Here is a 24252-nt window from a genome sequence, read left to right on the forward strand (position 1 = left end):
GAATTTTTAAGGAATGCCACCAAATAATCGTGATCGAATAGTAGTCCTCAAGAAAGACAATTAGAATTTTACCATCAAATGCAGTGGTGACATTACTTTATTTACTTATTTATTTGAGGAAGTAATTTTATGAGAATGAACCCCCTCTGCATCCATTAAAAATGTTTGTGAAGAGGCGAAAAATTTGTTATAATTGCTCAAGAAGAGAAAAGGAGATAGAAATTATTCTACATTATCTTTAAGTTGAACTGGATTCAATCTCTCTCCTCTTTTTTTTTTTTTTTTTTTTATGGAAGGATAAAATATTCTCTCCAGCGCTCAGGCAAATAATTCCACCAGCTTTTTATAATAATATACGGTATTAGCAAGAGGTTCGTGAATAAAAGAACTGGCAAAATTTTATCATTTCGATCCATTGAAGGAGTTAGTTCTTTTGAACAGCTGGTTCTGCTTCATGATAACTGCACAGAAAGTAAAATCAGTTTCTTTAATAATATACGTTTTATTATTGTTGTGGAGTTTTAGATGCACCAGCAATTAAGCCATATCGAGCCACACGTTATTTCTATAAATTGCATGTGTTCTTTGGTCGATTCGCCTGTTTGCCGAAAATAAAATCGAGTTTTCGGGAGAAAAACCATGACATTACCCTCGTTTGAGACCATGAAACTCAGCCATGTTGCGGAAAATGCCCATAAATATTCCTCACGTTATCGACTGGATATTTTTTCGCCCAGCGTGGGGAAGGATGGAGATTTTACTAACTGTGCTCCCCGCGAGGACATACTGTAAACGTAAAATGCCTCAATTACGATAGTAATCTGCGTGTCTCGTGATTATCAGGCTTAATGTCGAAGTTTGCAGATGACACAAAGGTTGGCAGGGTTGTTAATGACAGTAATGGCAGTGTGCTACTGCAACAGGATCTAGATAATTTGGGCAGATGGGCTAAGAAGTGGCAACTGAAGTTTAACCTTGACAAATGCAAAGTACTGCATATGGGTAGAAGTAACCCCAGAGAAACGTACCAACTGTGTGGTACTACACTTAATGTGGTAGAAAATGAAAAAGATCTGGGAGTAATTGTGCAGTCAGATATGAAGTTTTCTGAGCAATGCAGACAAGCTGCTAGGGCAGGTCATGGGGTTTTGTCAATGATATATAGGAATTTTGCTAGCAGGGAAAAGGAGGTGATTGTCCCTCTGTATAAGGCAATGGTCAGGACACGCCTTGAGTACTGCGTACAGGTCTGGAGGCCTCATTTTAGGAAGGATGTAGATTTGCTTGAGCGTGTACAGAGAAGAGCAACACGATTGGTGAGGGGAATGAAGGGATCCTCTTACCAAGAGAGGCTTAAGTTCTGCAAATTGCAGTGGCTGGAGACTAGGTACCTGCGCGGTGATCTGATTGAGGTCTATAAGGACTTGAATGGGTTGAGCACGCTGAATTCTGATTGGATCCTTCCACTTGTTCAGATTACAAACCTACGGGGACAAGTTCAAATTAAGAAAGGACAGATGTAGAATAGATGTGCGGAACTTTGCCTTTAGCCAGCGGGTGGTTAATTGCTGGAACAAACTTCCATCTGTCGTTGTGGAAGTTGATAGGTTAAATAAATTTAAGGAGGAACTGGACAGGCATTTGGAGGGAATGGTGTGATTTTTTTTTTTTTTTTTTTTTTGGCTGATGCTGCATAAGCTCATACACTTGCTTTCTTGCATCACGTGCCACTACTACTACTACCTTGTATTGGTCTAACTGTTTTAACGTGCTTCCACCAGTAGCATCCCGTTGCCTCGACGTGGTGTTCATCACGGAGCAGTAAGATATCTATTCTGTAGTGTTCATCTGTAGGTTCGAGCACAGAGTAGTATTCTGTGGGTGCGAGACAGCTACAACTTCGTAATCTTGATGATGACAACTAATGAGTTACTGGTGTTAAAGTTTCGTGACCACTGAATTCCTTTTTTCAGTAAATTGGTATTAAATGTAACCGAAAAGCGGTTTGATTTATACTGAAAAAACTTCATTACTTCAGATTAATACTAAATAGCAAATTTATTTCCTCCATGGTAAGTTATTCTTTTTAAATTTTCTTTCACCTGAATATGAAAAAAATTCTATATTTGTTTGTCCATGGCTTTGCCCTAGACTTTTTCATCTGCACAGACATATCATAACCATTTGAATGATCTTCATGTGGAATTAGATTTATGATATTAAATTGATTATTTTTTTAAAATTATGAACTTAGTTACTATAGAATTGCAGTTAGCTGAATTTCTGATTAACCAAAATTTTTTCAAACTTTTTTTTTTCCACTTATGTTTTTTCCTGTAATATCAATCAAAGAAATTCTCATATTTATTTCTAAGAAATTAATGTATCACATAAATTTTATAAAAGTATGATTTCACTTATGTAAAGCCTTATAAATGAAGCAAAGAAGAGTAAATTTCATCCATGTGACTTCTGTATCATAAATAAATGCAAATAAAAATTTATATAATAGTCAACCACAGCATAAGTGTTGTTGATCTTATAAGTAGCATGGATAATGCTACTTATAAGATTAACCCAAATTACCTGGCTTTTTTTCACAGACACATCAAACTTAGTATTTTTGATATGCTTTGTTATTTTAAATTTTTATCTGAATAGTTCCTTGATTTAACTTTCCATAAATAGGGATTTTATGTTAGTAATTTGAAATAATGTAATAAGTAATAATCATCTGTAATAAATTCTTTGGACGCTTTGACAGAAATGCACAAAAATATACTGTTTCAATTTAAGCTGACACCACTGAGACGAGTACAGAGTTTCATCACATTTAAAATGTCATCATATATTACTAAGCCCTATTTTCATCAGTAGCATATTATAGTGTTTTCCAATATAACAAATATGTATTTAAAAAATAAACATTCATATTAAGAATTAAGTATTAACCCACTTGTGATTTAGTTCTCTTTTTTAAATTTTCTTAATTTTATTAGCAAGGGAATTGATGCTCTACTTAGCATTTCTCTTGAAGAGTTGGATATATGTTCATATTCACAATTCTTTTCTGCCTAATACTCTTATTTTTTTCTTTTCTGTGTTTCCCATGCTTACTTCTGAGAAACAACTTTCCAGATTATGATGTCGATGGTAAACCCAATACGTTTGAAAATATTGCATTCTATCTCAAGGCCAAAGGAAAAACGTTTGTCAATAGGAGTGACATCACTTTTACTGGCGCCTCCGTAGCCAGGTGGGCAGGAGCAATAGTGCGTAGCACACGCTTCTTGATTAGACTGGGGTTCGAGCTCATGACCACCAAATACGGAGGATGCGGAAAGGTTAGGGAATGACCACCGCATATCCCCGGAGCAATATGGCCTTGGATACTAATGCTCCTAAAAATCAAACAACACATCACTTTTACTTACGAATGAATGTAAAATAAATTAATAGGAAAAAATATGTATAATGTTTATTTTGCCAGTTCTCCCATATAAATCCATCAAACATATTTTGATATGTTAGATTTAACCCTGGGGGCTCACATCTGGTGAGTATGGGCTTGGCAAACCCAGGGTCCTGAGGTGGATATCATCATTCTTCTCTTTCTTGGTGATTCCTTTATACTTCTCTCTCTCTCTCTCTCTCTCTCTCTCTCTCTCTCTCTCTCTCTCTCTCTCTCTCTCTCTCTCTCTCTCTCTCTCTCTCAGGGGGTAACTCGGAATTTTTTTTTTTTTTTGGCTGGTGCAGCATAAGCCTCAGGCTTCCTTGTACCATATGGCTAATAATAATAATAAGAATTCAGGCTAAAGGCCTCAGAACTGCAGGAAAGTTTACAGACATAAGTTAGTGCAAATGCAGCATGAAATGAAGGCATTCATACTATGAGATTAATGAAACGATGCCACTATAATAACTTGGTTAATTTACTGCGTATGCACGCGATGCATTTGCACTAACTTATGTCTATTTTCTTTAACCTTATGTCAGATGTTTCACTTTGCTATACCGCGACTTTATGACGTCGCCTCCCCCCCCCCCACAATTAAAACTAATGATTTCTTTCAGGTTACAGTTTGACAATAATAAACACGACCATGGGTGCCGGCAGCATTGTGCAAGTGCACCACCTTTGGTTTTTGAAGTAATACACAATTTTTAATATTTTCATTAATTTATTGAAACAAGATTATTATTAGTTACGTGGTGCAAGGAAGCCGGAGGCGTATGCTGCGCCAGCCAAAAAAAAAAAAAAAAAAATTCCCGAATTACCCTGAGAGAGAGAGTCAAAAGTAGACAGGAATCACCAAGAAAGAGAAGAATGATGATATCCAGCTCAGGACCCTGGGTGTGCCAAGCCCATACTCACCAGATGTGAGCCCCTACATGTATTTGAAAATTTGGTGAACAACAAAATTATTCCCACATGCACCACCTTGCAAAATATCCTGCTGGCATCCATGCATACAACTTTTAATAATTAAATTTATACATAAAACAAAAGGTGATATTGTACACGTCAGCAGGGCTACGTTAACCTACGGCCAAACCGGCCATGGCCGGCGGACTCACCCAAAGAGGGGCCTCATTTTCAGTGTAAATATTTTCTAAAGTAGTGATAAAAATTTCTAATAATAATAAAAAGTGTAATATAAAAGCATATTTAAACTTAATTTTGTTAACCCCAGGGACTCACATCTGGTGAGTATGGGCTTGGCACACCCAGGGTCCTGAGCTGGATATCATCATTCTTCTCTTTCTTGGTGATTCTCTTTTACTTTTCTCTCTCTCTCTCTCTCTCCTCTCTCTCTCTCTCTCTGTGTAACTTGGGAATTTTTTTTTTGGCTGGTGCAGCATTCAGGCTTCCTTGCACCATATAGCTAATAATAATAATAAAGTGTTTAAATTTTATTTTTATACCTTTTTATTGTACAATAAGTTTCTACTAAAAGTGTTTTTATTAGAAGGTATTTTTCAAGTCAAAAAACACATTTTTGACCTCTTATTTTACATTTTTATCAAGGAATTATTATTCACAATATAAATATATGCAATATATATATATATATATATATATATATATATATATATATATATTAAACTGACCTCAAATTTGAATATGGCCGGGGAAAGAGTCTCAAATTTATATATGGCCAAATTTATTTCATCCTTAATCAGGCCCTGCACATCAGCACTAATGACTAAGAGTAGAAGATCTGCTTACATCCAGGTCAATGTTGAAAAAAAAGTCGCTAGTTAATAGTTAAAATTGAAAGTGTGTGCAGTTCGTTTCTGGAGAGATTATGCAAGGCTCATGTAGTAGAATTTTTCTCACCATGGTCTGTGCTTGTTAACAGGAGAGATTACTTCTACATGGATGGGATACACTTATATAGAAAGGGTGCAAGAATATTTGCTGATGCTATTGAGGCAGTGTTAGGTGAGTTGAAAAACTGCTAGCTTAGGGGATGGGGGGGTATTCACAGACTAACAGATTAATTAGGAAGGGAGGAGGCATTATGCTGTTAGTTAAGAAACAAAATCTAAGGAAGTGCATCCAGTTGACATTGGTGGACAGCACAATGTTGAGTCAGTTTGGTGTGACATAAGCACTGGGAAAGAAAAAATGAAGGTAGGAGTTTACTATAGGCCTAATGACTCAAACGAGTACAACAAACAACTATACAGAGAAATAGTGGACCAGTAAATCAAAATGTCTTATAATAGGGGATTTTAACTTCCCAGATATTGACTGGAACGTGTGGGTAGGTCACTTGCACACTAGTAAGACTTTTGTGGATTTATTGGATGATTGTTTTCTACAGCAGCATTTCAAGAGGCAACCAGAGGGAGTAAGTACTCTTCATCTGATTATCAGCAGTGATTAGTCATGCATTAAGAATCTGCAGATTCTTAATGCAGCTTGGTGGTTCCTTTATCTGCAGTGATCACAGCATACTGATGTGGGATTTACTTAAAGATGCAACTGCCATCAGGGATAAAAGGGAAGGGTTTTGCTTTCATAAAGGTGACTACAGCGGTCTCACAGGGTTTTTAAATTCTATATGGTGTGACTAACTGATGATAATGCGAACAGCAAATTCTAAATGGGAAGTATTCAAGGAATTAATGTTGAAAGGTACTAGGCTTTTCATACAATCTAAGAAATACTGTTCAAGGATTAGACCTAAATGGATGTCAGATGAACTATTGAGACTCATGGCAGTGAAAAACTATGCATATAAATTTTCAGGCAACCCAGAAACCTATGGTAGATATAAATTAGTCTGTACATCAAGTTGCAAAGGAGGTTATGAGAAATCTTATGGGGGATCTAAGGGTGACACGAGTTATTACAGACATGTTAGTTTAACTTCTGTTCTGGGGAAAATAATGGTCACTGGTTAAAGAAGCATTGCAGGATCATCTAGACAAGGCTGCAGTTAAAGTCAGACACAGCTTGGGTTTGTTAAGGGGAAGTCTTGTGTGACCAATTTGATTGGATACTACAATGTGGTCACAAAGGAACTGAATGCAAAAAAATAATTTTGATATCACATACTTGGAATTCAGGAAAGCCTTTGCTACTGTTGTATACAGAAAACTGCTGTACAAATTGGAGCAGTGTGGCATTAAGAGCAAGTTGCTGCTGTGAATAAAGGGATGGTTGAATGGGAGAAGACAAGAGTGGTAATCAATGCACACTGCTCTTCGTGAACTAATGTTATATTAGTGGAGTCCCAGGTTTCGGTGTTGGGCTCATTGCTGTTTTCTTTATTTATCAATGAGGTTGATGAAGATATATCAGGCTTAATGTCCAAGTCTGCAGATGATGTGAAGGTTGGCAGAGTTGTTAATGACAGTAACGACAGTATGCTACTGCAACAGGATCTAGAACTTTGGGCAGGTGGGCTGAGAGGTGGCAACTGAAGTTTAACATTGACAAATGCAAAGTACTGCATATTGGTGGCAGCATCCCTAGAGAAACATACCAACTGTGCTGTATTCACTCGGGTAGTGGAAAATGAAAAAGATCTGGGGGGTGATTGTGCAGTCAGATATATAGTTTTCTGAGCAGTGCATATAGACAGCCAGAGCAACTCATGGGGTCCTGTCAATGAAATAAATGAATTTTGCTGGCAGGGATAGAGAGGTGATTATCCTCTTGTATAAGGCAGTGGCCAGGCCACACCTTGAATACTACTTACAGGTCTGGGGGCCTCATTTTAGGAAGGAGAAGCTGCTGGAACGAGTAGAGAAGGACAACGAGATTGGTGAGGGAACAAAGCAGTGCTCTTACCAAGAAATACTTAAGTTCTGCAAATTGCAGCATCTGAAATCTAAGCACCCTGGAAAGTAATTTGATTAAATTGTATAAGGTCTTGAATTTTTTTTGCAGGCTCAATCACTGATGACTTTCTTCCTCTTGCTCAGATTATGAACCTGAGGAGGCATAAATTTAAATTGAGAAAACACAGTTGTACATTACATGGGTGGAAATTGCCATTAGCCAGTGGGTAGTTGATTGCTTGAACAAAGTTCCATTGGTCATAATGGAAGATGATAGTTTAAATAAATTCAAGGAAGAACTGGACAAACTTTTGGAGCAAATGGATGGGTGAAATGGGAAGGTGTTTTTTTTTTTTTTTTTTGGTTGATGCTATATAAGCTTGCTTTCTTGCATAATGCTAACAAATCTTCATTCTTTTTGTAGTTGCACACTAACCTTTAACTTATGCCAAATTTTCTGGCTGCTGCATAATTGTTCCTGGTTTTGGAAAATTATACAACTTTCAACTTGAATCCACTGTTGTACTTCATTCTTTTTGAAGGATTATTCATTTTAAAGAAGCACACACACACAAGTAATAAAAGTAGTAACAAATAAGACAAAATGATGCTGTTGAAGAATAAAACTCTGAAAGAATAGAAAATACAAATCACTTTCCTTTAACCCATTATTCAGGCCTTGAGTCACAGCAATATCCACAAGTGACTCAAGGCTTGAGTCAGATACAAGCTTATAAATAATACTAAGTATTTACCTGGCTCCTGGGGATAGCTTCCAAAAGTAGACTGGCAGCAAATAATTTGATACATGTGCTTCATAAAAGGGTTTTGGAATTATAACTCTACTTATACAATGGGTATGATTAAAATATGTATGTTTTGTATTAAAATATAAGGTCAACTTATACACCAATCACTGTGGTAATAAATAAAAAATTTCAGTTAGTGACATATTCCTTATGAAAATATTATTTGAATTTTTGCTAAATATTTTGGTTATGTTAAGCAATTTGTGATAATTCTTTTTTAATACAAATATTTATTTTGAACAGAATACTATTACAAGAGTTCTTTGCAGTGGTAGGCTGTTTCTTCGTGATAAAAGTTTTGGACATGTGTATATGAAGCATTTTGCTTCTTCTATTCACGAACCAGAATATTTAGAGGTAAGAACTACTCTCTTTCAAAAGTTTTTTTTGTAGAAGTTAAGAAAGAGTCTATGAGAACTGTTGGCAACCTGCTTTCCCACCACATGATTGTTGGTCCAAATTATCTTGTCAGTCAATATAAACAAAAATGAATTTTTCTTTTTTACTTTGATAATCTGTGGTTCTGAGAAATTTATAACTTTATTGTTATGACAGTTAAATTCAATGCCACTCATAACTGAGTGGCATTGAATTTAACTGTCATAACAATAAGCCATGCTTTTTATGGTAGTGTATAGATTTGAATTTTATTATCCTAGGACAATAGCCAGCCTTGTCTTGGAGGGTTCCGTGCTTGCAGTAGAGCTGCTGACAGTTGCTCTTTTATACTTGTTTTTGTAAAATCCAAACAGAGGAAATGGAAAATGTGTTGGCATTGTGATCCACTGGGCATTTAGTAGCAGCAACCACATAATCATGTGAACTTTCGTGGGGATTTTCATTTCTAAATTTTGTCTAGTAACTGTTCCACTTGTAAATTTCCTTAACCTTACCAAATGCACATAGTTAGGTTATAATTAATTGTAGTTAATATAAATGTTAAAAAACTGTATGGTTGATCATAATTTTTTTATGTGGCATTGTGATGAGTCAAAATGATTTTTAAGCATGAGCAACAAGAGAGAAGCCAGTAAGCTTCTAAACAGCTGACCTGTCAGTGTCTCAGATTTTTAAATGTAAATAGCAGATTTGCCTATTTGCGTGATGCTAGAGCTGGCCCCAGAATTTGTGGGGCCCTGTTCCAGAATTACAACTGAAATCCCCACAATATCTGCCATCAAAGGCAGATATTGTGGGGATTTCAGAGACATGGTGTCACACAGATATAAGGAGTGGAGAACTGGAATTTGGGGAGTACAATGTCTACAGAAAGGACAGACAGGATAGGAAGGGAGGAGGAGTTATGCTATTAGTTAAGAAATACATAAAATCCAAGGAAGTGAAGCCAGTCGACATCGCTGGACAGTGCATTGTCGAGTCAGTTTGGTGTGACATAAGCATTGGGAGATCAAAATTGAGAGTAGGAGTGTGCTATAGGCCTAATGACTCTGATGAGTATAATAAGAAACTGTACAGGGAAATAGAGTGGGCCAGTAAATCAGAGAGTGTCTTATAATGGGGGATTTTAATTTTCCAGATATTGACTGGAATTTGGGGGCTGGTCACTCACACACTAGCAAGGCTTTTGTGGATTTATTAGATGATTGTTTTCTACATCAGCATGTTCAGGAGGCAACTAGAGGGAGTAATACTCTTGATTTGATTATCAGTAGTGATTCTTCATGCATTAAGGATCTGCAGGTAAATGAACCACTAGGTGGCAGTGATCACAGTGTGCTGAAGTGGGATTTACTCAAAGAGGTAACTACCATTAGTGGTAAAGGGAAGGGTTATTGCTTTTGTAAAGGTGACTACGATGGACTGAGACAGTATTTAAATTCTATACAGTGGGACCAACTGATGATGTTACCAACAGCAAATTCAAAATGGGAAGCATTCAAAGAACTTATCTTGGAAGCTACTATGCTTTACATACCAACTAAGAAATATTGTTCAAGGTTTGGGCCTAAGTGGATGTCAGATGAACTAATGAGACATATGGCAGAGAAGAAAAATGCATGGGATACATACAAATTAACACGTGACACAGAAGCCTATGATAGATACAAGTTGATCTGTAATCAAGTTACAAAGGAGGTTAGGCAGGCAAAGGCAGATTACGAGAAATCTTTGGCAAGGGATGCAAAGAAAAAAACAAAGTTCTTTACTTATGTAAACTCTAGAAGGAAGGGGATGAATCAGATTGGTCCACTTGATATCGATGGGTCAACTGTTGATGATCCTGCTCAGGTAGCTAACAAACTAAATGAATATTTTGCATCGACATCACACATGAGGAGTTATTCAGCGAGGGGAATGCCAGAGGTGTATTCAACTCTGGCAGTAAGCTAGAGAATCTTGTAATAACTGAGAGTAAAGTGGAGGAGAAATTGTTGAAGATAAACGCAAGAAAGGCACCTGGGGTGGATGGGATCTATCCAGTTATATTAAAGGAAGCAGCAAAGGAAGCAAGCAAACCCTTAGCCATAATTATGAGAGCTTCTTTGGACTCAGGGGAAGTACCCATGGACTGGAGATGTGCAAATGTGACCCCAATTCACAAAGGAGGATCAAAGGGCGACACAAGCAATTATAGACCTGTTAGTTTAACCTCTGTTCCTGGAAAATTAATGGAGGCACTGGTTAAAGAAGCACTGCAGGATCATCTAGACAAGACTTCAGTTATATCTCGGACACAGCATGGTTTTGTTAAGGGGAAGTCTTGCCTGACCAATTTGATTGGATACTATGATTCAGTCACAAAAGAACTGGATGCAGGGAATAACTTTGATATTATATACTTGGATCTTAGAAAGGCTTTTGATACTGTTGCACATGGAAGACTGCTGCACAAATTGTAGCAGTGTGGCATTGGAGGCAAATTGCTGCTATGGATAAAGGGGTGGGGAAGAAGACAGAGTGGTAATCAATGGACACTGCTCATCGTGGACTAATGTTATTAGTGGAGTCCCTCAGGGTTCAGTATTGAGTCCATTATTGTTTTCTGTATTTATAAATGATATTGATGATGGTATATCAAGCTTAATGTCCAAGTTTGCAGATGATACGAAGGTTGGCAGGGTTGTGAAGGACACTACTGACACTATGCTACTGCAACAGGATCTGGAAAGGTTGAGCAGATGGGCTGAGAGGTTGCAAATGAAGTTTAACATTGACAAATGTAAAGTACTACATATGGGAAACAGCAACCCCAGAGCAACGTATCAACTCTGTGGTACTACACTGACAGTGGTAGAGAATGAAAGGGACCTGGGGGTGGTTGTGCAGGCAGATATGAAGTTCTCTGAGCAGTGCAGATGGGCTGCAAGAGTAGCTCATGGTGTATTGTCAATGATATATAGGAATTTTTCTAGCAGGGATAAGGAGGTGATTATTCCCTTGTATAAGGCAATGGTCAGGCCACACCTAGAGTACTGTATACAGGTCTGCAGGCCTCATTTCAAGAAGGATGTAGAGATGCTGGAACGAGTACAGAGAAGGGCAACAAGATTAGTGAATGGAACAAAGTGGTGCTCTTACGAAGAAAGGCTTAAGTTTTGCAAATTACAGTGTCTGGAGACTAGGCACCAGCGAGGTGATCTGATAGAGGTGTATAAAGCCTTGAATGGTTTGAGCATGCTCAATGCTGATGGGATTCTTCCTCTTGCTCAGAATAATCACCTGAGAGGGCATAAATTCAAGTTGAGGAAAGACAGATGTAGGATAGACGTGAGGAAATTTGCCTTTAGCCAGCGGGTGGTTGGTTGCTGGAACAGACTTCCATTCCTTGTCGTGGTAGTTGATATTTTTATTTATTTATTTTTTTTTATTTTATTTTTTTTTTTTGGCTGATGCTGCATAAGCTTGCTTTCTTGCATCAAATGCCTCTACTAATGCTAATGCTAATTACTTTCTGGGGCCCTGGGATCCTGTGTAAAACTTATACGGGGTGTTTTTGTAGTACCGATTTTTTAATTTTTCAAATTTTATAGCAACTAAGAAATAATTAAATAATTTTTTATTATACTATACAAAAATTTTAAATACGATAATATTTAATACATTAATCAACAATATTGTGAGCCACCATAGCCAGGAGCGGGAGTGCAGTAGCACATGCTCTTTGAGTAGACCTGGGTTCAAGTTTCTGACTGCTAAATACAGTTGACCTGCCAACCTGCAATGGATCAGCTGGGCAGATTATGGTCCATTTCCCTCAACATGAATTGTTGAGGAGGCCTCCATTCTGCAGTTGTGGGTTGATAATGGGTGCAGTTTACTCTTTTTTTTTTTTTTTTTTTTATTGTTTTGACCATTTGAGAGCAGGGCCCTGTTCGACAGAACTGGCTGAACATGCTTTTGGCTGGCACTGGGTGATGCTATACAATTTAAAAAGATATTAGCAGAACATGGATAGTGGTATTTGTCTCTAAGTTGAACATAAGCTTTAATGCTGAGTATTTGGTGGTCAGTTTTCAAGGAGAGTAAAGTTTTTCCATGTTTGAAATTGAATGTAGGTAATGTGTATGAATTTTGATATTTCATATCAGCTACTACTAAGTTGAAATAACTCTGCAATCCTATAATATTCTAGGTCAACAGAAAAACTGCTCATTTGTATAAAACCCTAATGTAACGAAACTTTCATAAGTTAGACAGGTGAATTAAGCCAATTATAAAAATAATTAGTTATTTTAGAAGTTTTTTTCCAGCCTTAACTGGTACTTTCTGGTAATATTGTTAGTAAATTATAATATATCAGTGAATAGAAAGTGTTTACTGAATTTGTTTTTTCCTGATCCAAATCTACTTTAAATACTATAAAAATAAAATATCTTGTTACAGAAAAAAAATACTTTTTTGTAGAAACTGTTAGTTACTTTTGTTTAATTTTTTTTCACCCTAACTGGTCACTTAATTGAGCACACTTGATGGCCAAATTGTCCCCACATGATCTCTAACAACCATACCAAACCAGCCATCGAGGCCTTTGACTACACCCTTTTTCCTGCACCTTGGCAGACGAGATGGTAAGGTAGTTGTGCAACTGGCTTCACTTCATTTTTGAAAATTATAATATATATTTAATAAGTATTTTTTTTTTTTTTTTTTTTTTTCCCAGTCAGGAAATCTCTCAGTACAGTAAACTGTAAATCCAGCAGCCTTTGGGACTGATAGGTGCCAATTTATACAATTTCCCATATTTTAGAGAGTATACCTAGTTGAAAAGATGGATATTAAAAACTAATACTGAACTTTACATCTATAAATATTTATAATGACTAAAAGGTAGTGCTAGTGGTTCCACTCCAGTGCCCTTATGTTTAACTTCAATAATTTCTCCTCCACTTTGCTTTCAGATATGAAGTTCCCATGAGCTATTCTGGCAGCCTCAGTACAGAAAGGCTGCTAGAACAGCTCATGGGATTTTGTCAATAATATACAGGAATTTTGGTAGCAGGGATAAGGATGTGATTATCCCATTGTATAAGGCAGTGGTAAGGAGGCCTCATTTTTCATTTGTAGTATGCAAGATGAGTCCTCATTAGGGCCACATCTTGAATACTGCATAAAGGTCTGGAAGCCTCATTTTAGGAAGGATGTAGTGCTGCTGGAACAAATGCAGAGAAGGGCAGTGAGATTGGTAATCAGAACAAAGGCATGCTCCTACTAAGAAAGGCTTGAGTTCTACAAATTGGAGCATCTGGAGACTAAGAACCTGTGAGATGATCTGATTGAAGTAGTGGATTGAGCAAGCTCAATGCTGATGGGATTCTTTCTCTTGCTCAAACTACACAGAGGGCATAAATTCAAATTGAGGAAGGATGGTTGCAGAATATATGTGCAGAAGTTTGCCTTTAGCCACCAAGTGGCCAATTGCTGGAACAAACATCCACCTGTTGTTGTGAAAGTTGATAGCTTAAATAAATTCAAGGAAGAATTAGACAAACTATTACAGGGAATGGATTGGTGAAGTGAGAAATTTTTTTTTGGGCTGATGCTGTATAAGCTTATTTTCTTCCATCATATGCCATTACTACTTCTCCCTGTAAAATATTATTATGAAAGCAGCCAAAGACAGAATAAACTTGAAATATTTCCACCTGATTGAGATTTAGCCAGACAAGTTTCTTATTACTGAGTAGAAATAGTTGAGAAGAGTTGCATTAACCCAGAAAGCAGCAGACTGAAAAAAAGGAGAAACCAATTTTTAAAGCCTGGAGGATAACCCAATCAGAGGAACAAGAACAGAATCCATAACATCAGTGAACAAAGCATTTCATTCCAGAGCCAGAACTAGGCAATACTATGCATGGGGCAAAATGTTATAAGTACACCCCCATTATATACAGGTAGTCAATCTTTATGAATTTATAAAAATTACTATTGCAGTGATCTACGATTTATTAATAAAATAATTTAAATAATACAATGAATATAACGAAACAAAAATATCAAAGAAAAAAAAAAACTTACAAATATTCATTTATATCTACAGAGAATTTATTTATATATAAACTACAAAAAAAGTATATAACTACAAAGAAATTAAAAAATCAGATAATTTATGTTTATATATCTAGTATAAAATCATAGAAAAAAAAATATTGCAAAATATAGTATTTTTAATATTATAACACAGACTAAAAGTATGCAAGAAGGTGTATTATTTTAATTGAATTTTTCTCACTTTGAAAGACCTTTCACAAGAAGCTACTGCTCCCGGTTGGGTAGGAAAAATTCATAACACTATTTCTATATTTGGACAAGATTCTATTAGCCAATTCTCATGAATGAATTGGAGAAGTTGTAAAGGGTTCACAGATTTTATATCCTGCAGAATTGATAAAAGTTGATTTTTCAAACTTTCAATATCTGTTGAAATAACTGACACATTTAAATCTTTGCTCTATTTTAATGCAAGATCAGAAGTAGCCTTCTGCAAGTTGGATTTATTAATTAATGCGAGTGAAGTTCCAAATATAATATGAAATGAAGAGAACAAAATATGTCATGGAAAATTGGGTTCACGGAAGCGAATGACTAAACTCTGTCGTTCATGGTTTTCAAGAAAACCCATTAGTCCTAATCCAACAGTTCACCAAATATACAACGTCAAAAAAACAGATAGAAATACTCTCATAGCATAATAAAAATTTGTCTCAATACTACCATTAATAAAAAGAAGAAGAAAAATCAGCCTTTCAAATTATTCCAGATTTGAACCGGCATTCTGTTGTACATTTTTCATTTCTGTTACAGTTTAAAATCAACATCTTGTGAAATAGCCATTGATTTATATTCACAATCCATTCAAAGAAAGTTTATTTGAAAACTCATAAAAAAACTAAATTGCCTTATTTTAAAATAAATTTATATGGTAAATAACCATTCTGAGTTCAGCTACAACTCAGATGATGTAAACCATGCCAGAGACCAAGCTTTGAGTAACAGTTCACTTATGTTGATCATTCAAAGAAGCAGTAAGAACAGTGTTATTTTGGAACAAAATATTTTATTTAAAACCATTATATGCTGAGAAATGTATGTATCATTGGTGCACACACACACACATATGTCATAATTAATAGCCTCCATGAAAGATAAACTTAATAAACATAGAAAAAATTAATGTGAGTGAAGAACTGATTTCAGCTTTTTATTGGTTTGATAATAGAATCTAGTGAGGATCTTGAACTGTCACCTATTATCAGATTTAATGCAGTTTGATGGTAGTTTACAAATACTCAGTAACAATCAATTTTGAAAATTATTCATGTGCCATAAGAGTGTTTTTACTTCATATGTAATATAATCAGAATGACAATTTTTTTTTAGATTTCTGCCTCCATTGAAAACTTTACTTGGGCCCTGATCACTCAGCTATGGTCATGCTTAAGTTTTTCTTTTTTAATTCAATTCATTTATAGCCTGGGAGGCACTTGGTTTATTGTTTGGAAAGTCAGTTCATGCTTAAAATAACAAACTGCTGGCTCCCTAATAATTTTATTGAACTGTACTCATATATGGTGCTAAAGAGTAAGATTTTAATCAGTGCAATTTTATTGTAAACATGGTTTTGAAAACAATATTACTGTTATAGTTTTATTTTTTAAATAATTTAGCTTTACAGCTACAAAAAAGGCAACTATTTTGATTTATGAATATTGGCTCTTTCAAAATTTTGGAATATGAAACATGTTATGGGAGGTTTTTTTTCCTAATTTATCAACTATGTAAATGCAGAAATTCAGTAATCCATTCATGAATGAGTATTCTGCACATCCAAAAAGGCTATATAAATGAGCATCCCATTTTATTAATGGTAAGCTCTGGCTAGTTTCTTCTTGAAATTTTGATGTTTTGTAAAAATGAAAAAATTGTACCTAAATGCTTTGAAATATTATTTATTTATATTATTTTTTTGTTTGTTCTTTTTACCTGGTTTGTTCACATCAGTGAATTTATTGCCAAATATGGAATTAGAAATGTAAAGCTTTTCAAAACATTACAGATGCCATTTTTGAATCATATATTGGAAAACAAGATTACATTGCCCACACATGTAAATTTACACACATTTGTACTCTTGAGAGGATTAAGTGAAATTTTGTTAAAAACAATTTTCATTAATGTCCAGATGTGTGAGATTTTAGAAGTGGAAAAAATATAACTTCAAAAAATGCAGATTATTTTTATTACTGTGATTGAACAGTTATAATTTTCAATTGTTTTATGGTCAGTTTCAGGAGGGAACCTTTATCTTTAAATGTTAATTCTAAATTTATTTAATCATATATACTTTATTTTCAGTACTTAAAGCCACGGATACCATCTTTTGAACTGCTTAACATTCAGTTGAAATCCTTTGATTATGCAGTATTAGAGTGCTTTGCAAGATATGTTCATAAAGTTGCCTTGAAGATGGGAATTAGTGTTAAAAATTGGTAAGATTTTGCATAAAGGACAGTTTTATGAATGGTTTTATTTAGTATTATACTACTGTATTTTTCTTCTTTTGTTATATTTCTAAACAAAAACTTTTATAGTTACAGGGGAAAAATATTATGCAAAAACGATGTTGATTTATAGAAATAAATAGAAATTGTATCAAAATGAGACCATTTGTGGTGAATCAAAAAACCACACAGTCATAACTGTTATCCATATGAAAATACAGTATAAAGTAAAATGTACAGATTCATGGCTTTCTTTCATTTTGTTACAAGCCTTCATTCATAAAAATTTGTGCTCACACCATAGCTTTTCATCTGTTCATGTAGCAATTGCAAGAAAAATCCTTAACTGTTACATGAAAATTTCTTGCAAGTAGTTCTCAAGCTCATTTAAAAATATGCTTTTTCAATCCATACTTGCAAACAAGCTCATAAACACTTTTGTACACACACAGCTACATGAATGAGCAATTTTTTGAACTGGTGCACTATGACAATATGTTAATACATTATTCACAGTGAACAAGCTCATAAGTATAATGGGGGGAACAGAAGCAGTCATTGCCGATTGTGTTGAGATATTAAAATTTAACTTTACAAATCAGGTTTTAAGAATACCAAGTAACATTTGACTGCTTGTTATATTACTTATACTCAGTGTTTTTGTTTTGCCCACTTCCTCTCACGGCCCCGGGTGCCAAGCGAATGTGATCGAGCGTTTTCTCTGTGCTTAAAAAGTGATTATATAAAAGCGATTTAAAGTTATATTAAGTTACTGTCCTTAAGAAATTAATTTTTTATATCAGCTACTGTCACAAAAAGTACTTGTACAGAGCAAGAAAGAAAAGCTACCTTTCTTTATTTTTCATACTTCTTTTACTAACACTTAATACTCTACGCTTGGTCACACCAGGCACTGCTCCTGCCTCCCCGTGGCGGGGCCGGAAGTCTTGGCAGAAAAGCTCATCTGCCAAGGACTAAAAGGAGCAAACATGGATCAACATGCCTTTCCGCCTCTCGAGCCGACAAGCTCTCGGCCAGAGTTAGAAAATGAGCATAGCACGTCGCAACCCAAGAGGATGAAAACCACTTCCTCAGCGACAAATTGTCCTGCATTTCTAATAATGCACTCTCTTACAGATCAGCCTCTCAGTAAACTCTCTCTGTTCCTTATCCAGAAACACCTGGAAAGTCTGGCAGGATCTCCTAAGACAGTCAAGAGGCTACAATCAGGCGACCTTCTATTGGAAACAGTGAATTGTAAACATTCAGAGAAACTGCTTAAACTTACAAGCTTTGCTGGAATTCCAGTAAAAGTTTCTCCCCATGCTACCCTAAATACATCTAAGGGCGTTATATCCAGCTGGGATCTATTGAATGTCACTGAGGAGGAGATAACACTAGAGCTTCAAGATCAAAATGTTATTGCTGTGAGAAGAATTATGGTGAAAAGAGAAAATATACTCACACCAACAAGGAATATTATTCTAACTTTTAACACGCCAAATCTACCACCATCGATAAAAGCAGGCTACCTACTCTGCCGCATTAGACCATATATTCCTAACCCATTGAGATGTTTTAAGTGCCAGAAGTATGGCCACTCTCAAACGGCGTGCAGAGGAAACCAGGTTTGTCCTAATTGTGGGTCCGCTGACCACACCCAAAGTGACTGCTTGGCAAAAGAAATGACTTGTCCCAACTGTAAGGGAAACCATCCTGCCTACTCAAGGACGTGCGACAGATGGAAAACTGAAAAGCAAATCGTTAAATATAAGATAGAAAATAAAGTGAGCTTTCAGGAAGCACGGAAATTAATTGCTCCCAGTATGAATAAACGTACGTACGCCAATATTACGCAAAAATATCAATCAGTAGCCACCCAAACTGATGTTACAGTCCCTTCTACCACCTCAATCTCTGACTGGGCTCGGACTGTTCTCTCTCAGCAACAGTCCAATCTCCCGAAACAGTTGAACCAGGCAAGTAATACTGCACTTACAGTACCAGCTACATCTCCTGCTCCTCCCCCAGTGATTTCTTCTATATCGAATAATCGTAACTCAAATTTAAAAAAGAATATCCAAGAAACGTCTATGGATACCATTGACTCATCCAGACAGGAAGAACCGATCTTAGAAATATATGCGGAAGAAGAAATGGACACCGGTCGACCATTATTCCCAAAAAAAGACAAACCAAGGCCTGAACGTCACAAGACAGTTACATTAAAAAAACAGTCAGAAGCAGCTTCTTCTACTAAACATCAGTAATGCCTTACATTCTACAATGGAATTGTAGAGGATTTCGTAGCAACCTTAATGACATTCAAGTCTTAATTAACCGCTACTCTCCAGTTGGTTTCTGTCTACAGGAAACCTATCTAACTCCGCAAATTTCCACCAACATAAAGAACTATGCCATCTATCGGCACGATCGTAATAATTCAAATACTGCCCGTGGGGGAGTGGCCATCTTAGTCAGCTCAAATATCCCGACCAAGCAAATTGTTTTGCAAACTACAATTGAAGCTGTCGCCGTACGTTTGATAACCCAGATTGCTTTAACACTGGTATCAGTCTATCTCCCACCAAGTCATACCTTCTCTTACCAAGACCTTGAAAACCTGCTAATGCAATTAGTACCCCCTGTCTGTCTCTTGGGTGATTTCAATGGCCACAACCCCTTATGGGGATCTACAAAATTAGATATACATGGCCGCTTAATTGAAACCTTTCTGGATAAGGAAAACCTTACTCTTCTTAATACTGGTGCACCTACTCACATACAACTACCAACTGGACAAACCTCTGCAATCGATCTATCAATATGTTCCCCGATTCTGTTTCCAATTATAGAATGGTCTGTTATGGACGATCCCATGGGCAGTGACCATTTTCCGATTATTTGCGATCTGCTCACTGCACAACCACCGTTAGTTATACCCTGCAGGAAATGGAAGTTCTCTCAAGCTAACTGGGTCAAATTTCAATCAGTTGTCACCCTGGATGAACAATATATACGAACACAGTCAATAGATGAAGCCACAGATTATATCACTTCTCATATAATATCTGCAGCTAAATGTTCAATTCCATTGTCGAATCCCCAATCCCGACGGCACCTTAACTATTGGTGGAATCAAGAATGCACAATAGCTAAGAAGTTAAAAAATAAAGCGTGGAATTTATTTCGTAGATCCCCAACCACAGCTAATCTTATCAATTACAAGAAACTAAGAGCAAAAGCACGTCGCATTCAAAGAGAAGCAAAGAAAAATTCTTGGATTCGGTTTGCATCTACCATAAACAGAAACACTAACTCCAGGTTAATATGGAAGAAAATCAGGCAGATTTCTGGAAAATTTCCAACCAATCCTTCACCAATTCTTTCATGGAATGGGCAAGAACTATCTGCTCCTCAAGACATTGCAAATGCCTTGGCTAAAACTTTTGCCGAAGTTTCTGCGGCATCAAATTATTCTCCGGATTTCCAGAAAATAAAGACCAAGACTGAACAACGAGCCATCAATTTTCGAACCTCAGTTTCTTTTCCATATAATCAGCCTCTTCAATATCATGAACTTATACATGTCATTAAAACAACACGCAACAGTGCCTCTGGACCAGATGGAATATCTTACATTATGTTACAAAACCTTGGTGACAGAAACTTACAAATACTACTGGTCTACTATAACCGGATATTTATGGAAAACATTTATCCCAGCTCTTGGCATCATGCCACAGTTCTTGCCTTTTTGAAACCCGGTAAAGATCCTACCAGTCCTAACAGTTATAGACCTATTTCTCTATCCAGTTGCCTCGGTAAATTACTTGAAAAAATGATCCATAATCGCCTTGTTTGGATCATCGAAACGCAACAACTAATTAGCAATAATCAGCATGGCTTTCGAAAGAACAGGTCCTCCTTAGATCTCATGATCAAAGCTGAGTTTGCAATTCGTAATGCCTTTGTGAAAAATGAACATCTTGTTATGGTTTCCATAGACATAGAAAAGGCATTTGATACTACCTGGCGTCGTGGCATTCTCAGTGACCTCCATGCTCTAGGTCTATGAGGCAACCTTCCTATATTCATCAGGAACTTTCTCAGGACTCGTTCGTTCCAAGTTCGATACCGCAACTCGCTTTCTAAGACATTTTTACAGGAAGAAGGAGTGCCACAAGGGTCCGTACTGAGTGCAACCCTATTTTCCCTAAGAATCGATTCCATCACAAAAGATCTTCCAAATACTGTTGAGACCTACCTTTATGCCGATGATCTCTCTATTTCTTGCCATTCTCTGAATATGAGATCCATTGAACGACAGCTGCAGATATCTTTAAATAAAGTCCAAAGGTGGGCAGAGTTAAATGGCTATCATCTATCACAGCAGAAAACTGTTGCAATCCACTTTTGTAATCAACGGAAAATGCATACAGATCCCGAACTTCAGATGCAAAACTTTACTGTTCCAGTGACTAACAACATCAAACTCTTGGGATTAATCCTTGACAGGAAACTGAATTTCCTTGAGCACATTAAATCTGTGCGTATATCCTGCCTCAAAAAGCTGAACATACTAAGAGCTTTATCTGCCTTGTCTTGGGGAGCAGACCGTACATCTCTCTTGCTTTTATATAGAGCATTGATCAGATCCCGATTGGATTATGGTGCTCCCCTTTATGATTCTGCCCGTAAGAGTACACTACGATGGCTGGATCCTATACAGCATAGCGCATTGCGGATTGCACTTGGTGCTTTCAGGACATCTCCTACTCATAGTTTGTATATTGAAGCACATGAGCCCCCCCTTCACCTCCGCAGAAAAACGCTGCTTCTTAAGTATGCAGCCCGAATACAAAGTTGCTTTCAGCATCCTATTGGACCATATCTCTTTAATCCACCACTGCAAAACCTTTATAGAAATAAACCCAGTAAAATAAGACCGGCAGGCTTACGCCTTATTGAATTAACGCAGAGTTGGAACGTTCAAATTTTCAACAGGAAACATGTAATGAATTACTCCCAACCGCCATGGATTCCTCCTCCTCAGTTATATTTGGATACTTATCTTGAAAAGTGGGGAAAGAATCGTCTACCAACGCTCAGTGTGAAACAACTCCATGCAAGTCATATTCAGAAATACGCAGATTTTTTGCCCATATATACTGATGGCTCCAAATCACATTCAGCCGTAGGAGCAGCGGCAGTATTTCCGTCTACTATCATCTCGGCTGCCCTTCCACCTGAGTATAGCAGCTTCTCCGCAGAACTTCATGCAATAAAATTAGCTTTAGACAACCTGAATCTCTACCCATCTATGAAATATGTTATATACACAGACTCTCTCAGCTCAATAACCGCAATGCAAAACTCTTTCTACAAGGCTCATCCTGTGTTAAATCAAATTAGAAGACTCCTGTTACAAATTGAAGAACGTCATCAATCAGTGACCTTTTGCTGGATCCCAGCACATTCAGGGATAATGGGTAACGAACTTGCTGATGTAAATGCTAAAAATCCGTCAACCTTTGATTTAACCTCCATTCCGATTCCAGCCTCTGACTACTGTCACATCATACAAACAGCATGTTTCGCGAAGTGGAAAGATCTGTGGCACAAACAAAAGAATAATAAACTCTACCAGTTGAAACAGGATCCAAAACATTGGCACTCTAGCACAAAAACAGTGCGAAGAGAAGAAGTGGTTCTTGCACGGGCACGTATTGGACACACATATCTGACCCACCTCCATCTGCTCAGAGGCGAAGATCCTCCTCAATGTCCATACTGTTCAGAAAAATTAACAGTCAAACATATTCTGATTGACTGCCCTCACTATCAACAGGACAGAACATCCGTCCTGAGTTCCCTGAAAAATCTACAAGAACCAATGACATTACAACATATTATTGGAGATGATGCAAACATCAACGAATTTTTCTCATATCTGAAAATAATTGGATTCTATGATAAATTTTAAATATCTCTATAAACGCAAACAAGTTGTTACGCCTAAATTATGTTTTTAGCTCTTTCATGTGAATAGGCGCATTATAGCCACAGCAGCTTATGCGCCGATAAACACCCATAACACACACACACACACACACACACACACACTTCCTCTCACATTATTGCACTTTACAAATGCTTTCGCTATTACGAAATTTATTACATTTCTTTTATTTAAGTAAACATTGTCCTTTGCTATCTAGGTCAAATTTATTATTGGAATTATCTTGGCTATTCATATTGCATCACAAGATCTAATTATTTCACAATGTGTTGGTAATAAAGGCTTCCAGGGCACTGACTTCTGGATGGCTTAGGCCAGAGGGGGTTAACAAGGAAAGAAGTAAAATACATATTATACTATCCATCGAGGCTCGGATTGTCTTTGGCCCTTTAATGTGAAACTTGGTTTTGGAAAATTTGTACTGGCAAATTCAGAGTAGCTGCTGATGTTATATATTCTATTGACAAGGATCACCTTACAGGTAATGATAATGTGACTGATAACCCATGTGTTAATCTAGAACATCATCATATGCATGCTTTGAATGAGTCTTATGGTAATGACATGGAAGAATTATCCATCAAGGCTAACGATTTTTCATATAGTGATAAGTACTTGTCAAACACCAGTTGAGAAACACTGTTATAAATAACTATTCACTGTACAAATCTGAAAATCCTCCCTTCCATGGAATATTGTTCCCACATCTGGGGTGATGCCACCAAAACTTCTCAAGCTTCTGGACTCCATTCAGTAGAGGGCAGTAGATTAATTAATAGCCTAGCTCTTATAAAGTCTTCCCACTCTGTCTCATAGCCATGCAGTTTCTGCTACATGCATTTTCTATAAATACTTCCACTGAGTGTTCTTTTCAATTGGCACTGCAATTCTCCAATCTCATCCAAACCAGTCTGAATACTTGCCACAACCAGTCAGCATCTATTCACTATCAAACTCTAGGAAATTAGTCTGACGTCAACAGGAATCTTCTGTCTTAATGGTCTTCAACTTATGCATGGTATTAAGTACTATAGGTTCTAATATCTTGTGTTTTGAACTAAAAAAAAAAAAAAAAAAAGTATAATGGATAAAGTGACATTTTTGCAAAAATGAACTTTTTTTTTTTTTTTAATAAATTTAGTGTCCTTAAAATAGAAAATTTGAT

The 24252-nt window shown here is 36.5% G+C and overlaps 1 protein-coding gene across 1 annotated transcript in view; it reads left to right on the top strand.

Annotated features, from left to right (window-relative positions):
* The first annotated feature begins 1819 nt into the window (after window positions 1-1819).
* Window positions 1820-24252, top strand: part of mRpL48 (mitochondrial ribosomal protein L48) — a 46195-nt gene continuing 23762 nt past the window's right edge. The window contains exons 1-3 of the mRNA XM_090370133.1: window positions 1820-2072; window positions 8349-8462; window positions 16920-17053. Coding sequence (XP_090226259.1) covers window positions 2070-2072; window positions 8349-8462; window positions 16920-17053 — 251 coding nt within the window. The 5' untranslated portion in view covers window positions 1820-2069. The remainder of the gene's footprint in view (window positions 2073-8348; window positions 8463-16919; window positions 17054-24252) is intronic.

Source organism: Mastigoproctus giganteus, chromosome 3 (genome assembly GCF_048544385.1).
Source record: "Mastigoproctus giganteus isolate SK-2022 chromosome 3, ASM4854438v1, whole genome shotgun sequence".
Taxonomy (NCBI): Eukaryota; Metazoa; Arthropoda; class Arachnida; order Uropygi; family Thelyphonidae; genus Mastigoproctus; species Mastigoproctus giganteus.